Source organism: Chiloscyllium plagiosum, chromosome 16 (assembly GCF_004010195.1).
Source record: "Chiloscyllium plagiosum isolate BGI_BamShark_2017 chromosome 16, ASM401019v2, whole genome shotgun sequence".
Taxonomy (NCBI): Eukaryota; Metazoa; Chordata; class Chondrichthyes; order Orectolobiformes; family Hemiscylliidae; genus Chiloscyllium; species Chiloscyllium plagiosum.
Window position 1 is genome coordinate 76,110,061 of NC_057725.1, and position 10,009 is coordinate 76,120,069.

Sequence of the window (10,009 nt, forward strand, 5' to 3'; positions counted from 1 at the left end):
TTACCCCATACCTAACATTACGGGCAATTTAGCATGGCCAATTCACCTGACCTGCACATCTTTGGACTGTGGGAGGAAACCGGAGCACCCAGAGGAAACCCACGCAGACACGGGGAGAACGTGCAAACTCCACACAGTCAGTCGCCTGGTATACAAGGACCTCCAGATCCCCTTACACATCCATTCTTCATGGTACATCATTTAAATAATACTCTTGATTATTGTTTTTCACACCAAAGTGTATAAGTTCACATTTAACAACAACGTATTGCATCTGCCATCTGTTAATCCACTCGCTCAACCTGTCTAAATCCCCTTGATACCTCCTTGCTTCCTGCTCACAGCTCAAAATGCCACCAAATTTTATGTCAGCAGCAAATGTTGCATTTGGTCCCCACATTAGATGATTTCTATACATCGTGAACAAGGGGGTTAAAGCCTGTGACTTGGAAAAAGACCCATTTATTCCCACACTCAGTTTCCTGAATATCAACTAATTCTCATTTCATACCATTGCCCCCATTCCATGTACTTTGTTATCTACTAACCCTCTCTTGGGGACCTTATCAAAGACTTTCTGAAACTCCAAAAACACCAAATCCACTGGCTCTCCTTTATCTTTTCTACTTATCACATCCTCAAAAAACTTCAGTAGATGTATTGAGCAAGTTTTGTCTTCCATAAATCCATGCTGGCTTTGTCCAAACTTGTGCTTTCCAAGTGTTCTGTTATCATGTCTGTTACAACAGAATCTAGCATTTGCCCCACAATTATGATAGGTTAAGTGGTCTGTAATTGTTTTTCTCTCACTTTGTCTTCAAATAGGTTACATTTTCCACCTTATAATCTGTGGGAGACGACAGAAATTTGGCAGATGACCAACAAAGCATCCAATATTTCCTGTGCCATTTCTTTGAATACTCTGGGATGTAGATGATCAGGTCCTGGGGATTTGTCAGCCATTTTCCCAGCAAAATTTTCTTACTGGTAAATATTTCCTTCAATTGCTCCCTTTGATTGCAAACATTTCTGGCAGATAATTTGTGCCTCCCTTAAGACAACAAAACCGAAGTATGGGTTCAATTCTTCTGCCATTTCTTCATTCCTCATCACAATTTTCAAGACTGCAATGAGCTGACATGTGTCTTTACTAATCCTTTCTCCTCATGTATTTATTGAAGGTTTTATGGTCAGTTTCCAAGTTAGCTGTGTGACACGAGAGAAAAACTGCAAGCTTATTGTCAAGAAACTGCAATTACATTTGTAGACAAATTGCCATAAGTTAGAAAAATGTATATTTTAAAAACAAGTATCTGTACTTGGATCTAACTGGGAAAGTTCAGGCCAATATAATAAGGTAATAAAACTAACCTAAGAGAATTAAGACTAATAAATTAAAATGCATTTATTGCAATGCAGGAGGCCTGACAGGTAAGACTGATGAACTCAGGGCATGGTTGGGAACATGGGACTAGGATATCACAGCTATTACAGAAATGTGGCTCAGGCAAGGGCAGGACTGGTAGCCATAGATACCATAGGAGGAAAGAAACTGGGGCAGAAGAGCAGGAGGAATGGCATTTTTGGTTATGGCTAACATTATGGCTGTACTTAGGGAGGACATTCTTGGGAATACATCGAGTCAAGTTATATAGGTGGAGCTGAGAAATAACAAATAACCTTATTGGGATAGTACAATAGGCCTGAAAATGTGTTGCTGGAAAAGCGCAGCAGGTCAGGCAGCATCCAGGGAACAGGAGAATCGACGTTTCGGTATGCCCGAAACGTCGATTCTCCTGTTCCCTGGATGCTGCCTGACCTGCTGCGCTTTTCCAGCAACACATTTTCAGCTCTGATCTCCAGCATCTGCAGTCCTCACTTTCTCCTCCTAGTACAATAGGCCCCCTATTCGGCAGCAAGTTGTTGAGAAGCAAATTTGCAAGGAGAACTCAGTGATCTGTAAGAGTAATAGTAAAGGATTTTAACTTTTCAAACATAGACTGGGATTGCCATAGTGTTAAGAGCTTGGATGGAGAAAAATTTGTTAAGTGTGTACAAGAGAATTTTCTTATTTAGTATGAGGATATACCAATTAGAGAAGGAGCAAAGCTTGACCTTCTGTTGGAAAATATGGCAGGGTAAGTGACTGAGGTGTCAGTGCAGGAGCATTTTGGGGCCTGTGATTATAATTCTATTAGTTTTAAAATAGTTGTGGAAAAGGACAGACCTGATCGAAAAGTTCAAGTTCTAATTGGCATAAGGCCAATTATGTTGGCATTGGACGAGAACTTTCAAAAGCTGATTAGAAAAGGCTATTTGCAGATAAACAGGTGGTCGGAAAGTGGGAGACCTTCAAAAATGAGATAACGAGAATCCAGAGACAGTATGTTCGTATTAATGTGAAGGGCAAGGCTGGTAGGTGTGGAGAATGCTGGATGACTGGAGAAATTGAGGCTCTGGTCAAGATAAAGAAGGCAGCAGATGGCAGGTATAGACAACTGGGATCAAGTGAATGCCTCAGGGCATATAATGGCAATAGGAATATACTCAAGAGGGAAATAAAGTGGGGAAAAAGGGGACATGTGATAGGGTTAAGGGTAATCATAAGAGATTCTACAAATACATAAAGACAAAAGAATAAGTAGGAACAGAATATAGTCTTTTATGTGTGGAGCTGAGGAGATAGCTAAGATACTAAATGAGCATTTTGTGTCAGTATTTAGAGTGGAGAAGGATATGGAAGCTGGAGAACGTGGAGAAATAAATAATCATAACTTGAGAAGTGCCCATATTACAGAGGTGGTGGTGCTGGATGTCTTAAAATGCATAAAGGTGGATAAACCCCAGGACCTGATCATGTATACCCCAGAACTTTGTGGGCAGCGAGAGAAATGATTGTTGGGCTCCTTGCTGAGATATTTGTATCATCGATAGCCATGGGTAAGGTGCAGAAGACTAGAGGGTGGCTAATGTGGTGCCATTATTTAGGAAACGTGTATAAAGTTAAAAATCAAACAACAACCAGGTTATAGTCCAACAGGTTTATTTGGAAGCACTAGCTTTTAAAACCCTGTTTCTTCATCAGCCACTTGTTGGACTATAACCTGGTGTTGTATGATTTTTAACTTGATCCACCCCAGACAACACCGGCTCCTCCAAATTAAGAAAAGTGGTAAGGAAAAGCCAGAGAACTATCGACAGTGAGCCTGACATCAGTGATGAGTCAGTTTAGATTAGATTAGATTAGATTACTTAGTGTGGAAACAGGCCCTTCGGCCCAATAAGTCCTCACCGACCCGCTGAAGCGCACCCACCCAGACCCATTCCCCTCCATTTACCTTGCACCTAATACTACGGACAATTTAGCCTGGCCAATTCACCTAACCTGCACATTTTTCGATCGTGGGAGGAAACCGGAGCACCTGGAGGAAACCCACGCAGACACAGGGAGAATGTGCAAACTCCACACAGTCAGTCGCCTGAGGCGGGAATTGAATCCAGGTCTCTGGCAGTGTGAGGCAGCAGTGCTAATCACTGTGCCACCATGCCCACCATTGGAGGGGATGCTGAAGGACAGTATTTACATGTGTTTGGAAAGGCAAGGACTGATTAGGGACAGCCAACATAGCTTTGTACACGGGAAATTGTGTTTCACTAACTTGACTTGAGTTTTTTGATGCAGTTATAAAGAAATTTGATGAAGGCAGAATGGTGGACTTGCACATGTACTTCAACAAGGCGTTCAACAATATTCCCCGTGGTAAACTGGTTAGCAAGGTTAGATCACATGGTATTGACGGAGAGATAGCCATCCGAATACAAAATTGACTTGAAGGTAGGAACAGGGGGTGATGGTGGAGGGTTGATTTTCAGATTGGAGCCATGTGACCAGTGGTGTGCCACAAGGATCAGTGCTGGATCTACTGCTTTTTTTCATTCATAAAAATGATTTGGATTTGAATATAGAAGGAATGGTTACAAGTTTGTGGATGAGACCAAAATTTGTTGTGTAGTGGACTGTGAAGAAGGTTACATCAGAATACAACATGACTGCGATCAGATGGGCCGAGGAGTGGCAGATGGAGTTTAATTTAGATAAATGCGAGATGTTGCATTTTAGTAAGGCATGTTGGGGCAAGGCTTATACACTTAATGGTAATGTCCTGGGGAGTGTTGTCGAACAAAGAGACCTTGGGGTGCAGGTTCGCAGTGCTTGAAAGTGGAGTCACAGGTAGACAAGGTAGTGAAGAAGGCATTTGATACACTTGCCTTTATTTGTCAGTGCAAAGAGTCAAGGAATTGAGATGACAGTTTGCAGTTGTTTCGGACATTGGTTAGGCCACTTTTGGAATAATGTATACTGGGCTCCCTGCTGTGGAAAGATGTTATGAAACTTGAGAGGCTGAAGAAAAGATTTAACAAGAATGTTGCCAGGATTGGAGAATTTGAGCTATAGGGAGAGGCTGAACAGGCTGGGGCTGTTTTCCTCAAGTTCAGAGGCCTGAGGGGTGACCTTAAAGAGGTTTACAAAATTATGAGGGGCATGGATAGGATAAATAGACAAAGTCTTTTCCTTGGGGTCAGGGAGTCACATTTAAGAGGCATTTGGATGGGTATATGAATAGGAAGGGTTTGGAGGGATGTGGGCCTGGTGCTGGCAGGTGGGACTAGATGGGTTGGGATATCTGGTCGGCATGGACGGGTTGGACCGAAGGGTCTGTTTCCATGCTGTACATCTCTATGACCAAAGGGTTTGTTTCCCTGTTATATATCTATATGACTCTAAATAAAGTTAAGATTTAAACTAATATCTTCAAAGACTGAAGGCAGGAATTTTGCATTGCAGTTGGAGTGTTTGGAATGTGGTAAGGTCCCCAGCAGAATGAGCATTCTTCCAAGCTTTATTAAAACAGAAGTCATGAAATGCAACGTCCGGGTTATGCTCGTATCACCCAATGGAAAAAGGTCTGGGCACTTCCTGTGTTCCTACCAAGTGTATGTGCAGAAGCTGTGTCCAGCTACATCTACCGCCATTCTGCATTCTGGAGGTGAGTTGTGGATGAATTCACTGCCCAGCATTTTCGATGCTCAGCATGTCATACAAAGTACATTCAGCAATGTGGTCACCCTGAAAATGAAGACTGAACTGGTAGAAAGGGAATGGGTAACCATCAGCAGAGTGAAGGATGACAATTAGTACAGGAGACCTCTGTTGCTGTCCCTTTATAACAGATGTGCTATTCTAGATACTGTTGGGTGAGATGATTTCTCAGGGATGGCAGCAGGACACCCAATGGGATGCTGCTGCACAATATGTGGTTCCTTTGTTCAGGAAAGGCAGCAGGGATAGGCGAGGTAATTGCAGACCAGGTACTTTGATGTCAGCGGTCAGGGAATTATTGGAAAAACCTGTGAGGGACAGGGTTAATCAACCCTTGAAAAGGTAGAGAGTGATCAGGGACAGCCAGCATGGACTTGTTCAAAGAAGATCCTGCCTGGCCATTTTGAGTGTTTTCAAAAGTGATGAAATGCAGCTGAAGAGATTTACATGGACTTCAGTCTGACCTTTAATAAAGTCCCACGTGGAAGACTAATCAAAAAGGTCAGAGATCATGTGATCCAAGGCAAGTTGCCAAACCAGATCCAAAACTGGCTTGTAAATAGGAGACAAAGGGTGATGGTACAGGGTTGTTTTTGTGATTGGAACCCTGTAACCAGCAGGGATTGGTGCTGGGACCCTTGCTGTTTGTTATGCACATTAAAAACTTGGATGTGAATATATAAGGCATCACTAGTAAGATGACATGAAAATTGATGGAGCTGCTGATAGGAGGATGGTCTTAGGCTACAGTCTGATATTGATCAGCCGTAAAATTTTCCAGAGCAATGGCAGATGAAACTTACCTTAAGACGATAAGCAATGGATGTAGGCCATTTGGCCCCTCAAGCCTATTCTGCCATTCAAAATGATAATGGCTAATGCAACACTGTTTTGTCCACTTTCGTGACCTTTCCTCTTAACCCTTGAATCCCCTACTGATCAAGAAACCATCTATATCAGTCTTAAATATACACAAAGACTCTGTCCCCACAGCTCTCTGTGACAAAGAGTTCCAAAGACTCTGAACCCAAAGAGAAGAAAATCCTTCTTACTCAGCTTTCAATTGGTGCCCTTTTATTGAGACTATGCCCTCTGGTCCTCGACTCTACCATTCTTTCAGCACTCACCCTGTCAAGTCCTTTAAGAATCCTACATGTTTCAATGAGTTCAACACTCATTCTTCTAAACTCCAATGAGCATAGCCCCAACCTATTTAGCCTTTGTTCATAACACAATCTCTCGTTACCAGGCATCATCCTCATGTACCTTGTCTGAACTATCTCCAATGAAATATCTTTGCTTAAATAAGGGAACAAACGCTGCTCACAGTACTCCACCAGCACCTTTTAGAATTGCAACAACCTTCCCTACTCATATGCTACAACCTCCTGAAATAAAGGCCAGCACTCCATTAGCTTTCCTGATTTCTTGCTACAGCTGGTGTGCTAACTTCTTGTATTTCATGCACCAGTATCCCAAAGTCCCTTTGTGATGCAGCTTTCCAGAGTTATTCTTTATTTAAATAATGTTCTGTTCTTCAACAACTTTGCAGTTTCTTAGATTGCACTTCATTTGCCAACTTCTTGCCCACTTGATGTATGAATATCCCTCTGTAAATTGTTTGCATCCCTCTCACAATCTTTCTTGCATCCAATTTTTGTGTTGCCTGCATATTTGGCTATATTAAATACACTTCCTTCACTCAAGTCATTAATATATATTGTAATTAAATCTTAATAAGTATGCAGTGATGTATTTTGGAAGGTCTGACGTGAAAAGGATTCAGACAATGAATTGCAGATCCCGAGAGAGCACCGAGGAACAAAATGACCTTGGCAAACTAGTCTTTAAATCCTTGAAGGCATGACCATAGGTGCATGGGGTGGTGAAGCGAACAAATGGAATGTTTGCCTTCATTGGAGTACAGAATATTGGAGCAGAGAAGTTTTGATACAACGTTATAGGACATTGGCTAGACCATAGGTGGAATACTGTGTGCAGTTTAGTTGTTTCTATACTATCAGACAGTCGTGACTGAACTGGAGAAGATGCAGAGCAGATTCACCAGGTTGTTACCTGGGATGAAATTCTATTATTAGGAGAGACAAGATAGGCTGGGTTTGTTTTCCCTGAAAGGAAGCAATGGGGGCTCTGATTTAGATATACTAAATTAAGACAGGCTTAGGTAGGGTAGATCTTGAGAATCATTCACCCATGTCAAATGCATCCATGGCCCATGGGAATGGGTTTAGTTCGAGGAGTATGTGGTTTGAAGGGGATCTGAGAAAAATCATTTTCACCCAGAGTGTGGTAAAAATATGGAATGTGCTGTCTGAGGGGGTGATAGAGGCAGGTATTCTCTCAAGATTTAAGAAACAGCTGGACATGCACTAAAAATGCCAGGCTGTATGGGGCTATGTACCAAGTACAGGTAAATGAGATGAGTACAGTTTGGTGCTGGTCGCTCAGTAAAAACATGGTGGACCAAATAGCCTATTTCTATTCTATGACTCATCTGGAACCGGGCTTTTGTTCACTGTGCAAACGTCCTTTCTCATATTAATCTGCTTAAAAACTTCAATATTCTTGAACTGTATCTGCATCTTCTGTCTCCCAAGTAAAGGCAGTTATAGGGAGAGGTTGGCCAGGCTAGGACTTTATTCCTTGAAGAGTAGAGGAATGAGGGGTGTTAATAATAAAGAGGAGCACAGACAGAATGAATGTATATAGTCTTTTTCTCAGGGGTGGTGAATTGAAAACGAGGGCGCATAGGTTTAAGGTGAGAGGGGAAAGATTTAAGGAGGGCCTGAGGGGCAACATTTTCATGCAGAGAGTGATGAGTATACAGAATGGGCTACCAGACAAAGCTGTTGAGGCAGGTACAATAACAACCTTTGAAAAACATTTGGATATGTACACGGATGGGAAGGATTGAGAGGAATGTGGACCAAATACAGGCAATTGAAACTAGCTGAGTGGGCAGTATGGTCAGCATGGACCAGTTTGGGCCTAAGTGCCCGTTTCCATGTTGTATTACTCTATGCCTCACACAATATCTGCTCAATGTCTTCTGCCTTCATGCACAGACTGGACCAAATAGGCCCTACTCTTTCCCTGGTTATTCTCTTCCCCTTGATATTCTTACAATATATCCTGGGATACTCCCTCATCTTGCCCATCAGCATTTTCTCATGTGCCTTCTTTGCTCTCATAACTGCATTCATAGAATCCACTCCTCACTTTCTGTTAATTTGCTCCCTTTGTACCTGTTATACGTCTCTCTTCTTTCTTTTCAGTCCAAGGGTCTCTGGACTTGCGCTTCTATATTTCACCCCAAAGGGAACTTGTTGGGTCTGTACCTTTCTCAATGCCTCCCACTGTTCCATTGCACAGTTACCCTAAAGTAGCTGTATGCAGTCTGTTTTGGCCAGATCTTGCCTTACTTCCATAAAATCTGCCTTACCCCAAACCAAAATTCTTTCTTGCAGACCATATTTGTCCTTTTCCATAACAAATTTACAATGTAAACAAAAAAAACAATAAACTATGGATTCTGGAAATCTGAAACAAAAATAGAAATTGCTTAAGAAACTCAGTAGGGGGGAGATCCAAGATGGCGGTGACCCATCAAGTCTGAGTCTATAAGTGCAGCTCCCAAGACTTGGGCAAAGTGGGCCACCTGCCTCCACCACACCTACCAAATCATTTAAAATAGTTTTTATTTAATATAATTAGTTGCTCTGTACTAAATTTAAAGAGTCTAGTGTCCTGCAAAAATGACCAAGGGGAAAGGTGCCCACAGTTCTCAGCGCACAGGAGCCCCTCCCCCACCCTCCCCAACTGCAGCAGAGGCGCCCACAGCCGCCCCGGGGGACTTGCCTACGGTGGCGAGCCGCGTGGAAGTAATTTCCAAACCTGACGCAAAGATCGACGCCTTCATCAAAGAGTCCCAGAGCAGATGGAATTCACTCTCGGCCGCGCTACAAAAGCACGACCGAGACATTGAGGAAATCGAGCGCCGAATTGGAGGGGCGGAGCTAGAGGCCGGGGCCTCCGAGACTACCGCAGAATCGGCCATGGTTCTGGTCCGGACTCTTGAACAGCGAGTCCGGACCACAGAAAATCACATCGACGACCTCGATTCCATTGCACAGTTACCCTAAAGTAGCTGTATGCAGTCTGTTTTGGCCAGATCTTGCCTTACTTCCATAAAATCTGCCTTACCCCAAACCAAAATTCTTTCTTGCAGACCATATTTGTCCTTTTCCATAACAAATTTACAATGTAAACAAAAAAAACAATAAACTATGGATTCTGGAAATCTGAAACAAAAATAGAAATTGCTTAAGAAACTCAGTAGGGGGGAGATCCAAGATGGCGGTGACCCATCAAGTCTGAGTCTATAAGTGCAGCTCCCAAGACTTGGGCAAAGTGGGCCACCTGCCTCCACCACACCTACCAAATCATTTAAAATAGTTTTTATTTAATATAATTAGTTGCTCTGTACTAAATTTAAACAGTCTAGTCTCCAGCAAAAATGACCAAGGGGAAAGGTGCCCACAGTTCTCAGCGCACAGGAGCCCCTCCCCCACCCTCCCCAACTGCAGCAGAGGCACCCACAGCCGCCCCAGGGGACTTACCTACGGTGGCGAGCCGCGTGGAAGTAATTTCCAAACTTGACGCAAAGATCGACGCCTTCATCAAAGAGTCCCAGAGCAGATGGAATTCACTCTCGGCCGCGCTACAAAAGCACGACCGAGACATTGAGGAAATCGAGCGCCGAATCGGAGGGGCGGAGCTAGAGGCCGGGGCCTCCGAGACTACCGCAGAACCGGCCATGGTTCTGGTCCGGACTCTTGAACAGCGAGTCCGGACCACAGAAAATCACATCGACGACCTCGATTCTCG

At 43.2% G+C, this 10,009-nt stretch overlaps 1 protein-coding gene across 1 annotated transcript in view; it reads right to left on the reverse strand.

Annotated features, from left to right (window-relative positions):
• Positions 1-10,009, reverse strand: part of LOC122558023 (WD repeat-containing protein 70) — a gene marked incomplete at its 5' end in the record, with an annotated part of 164,961 nt that overhangs the window by 67,187 nt on the left and 87,765 nt on the right. Inside the window, one exon of the mRNA XM_043706357.1 lies at positions 9,742-9,842. Within this exon, the coding sequence (XP_043562292.1) occupies positions 9,742-9,842 (101 nt within the window). The remainder of the gene's footprint in view (positions 1-9,741; positions 9,843-10,009) is intronic.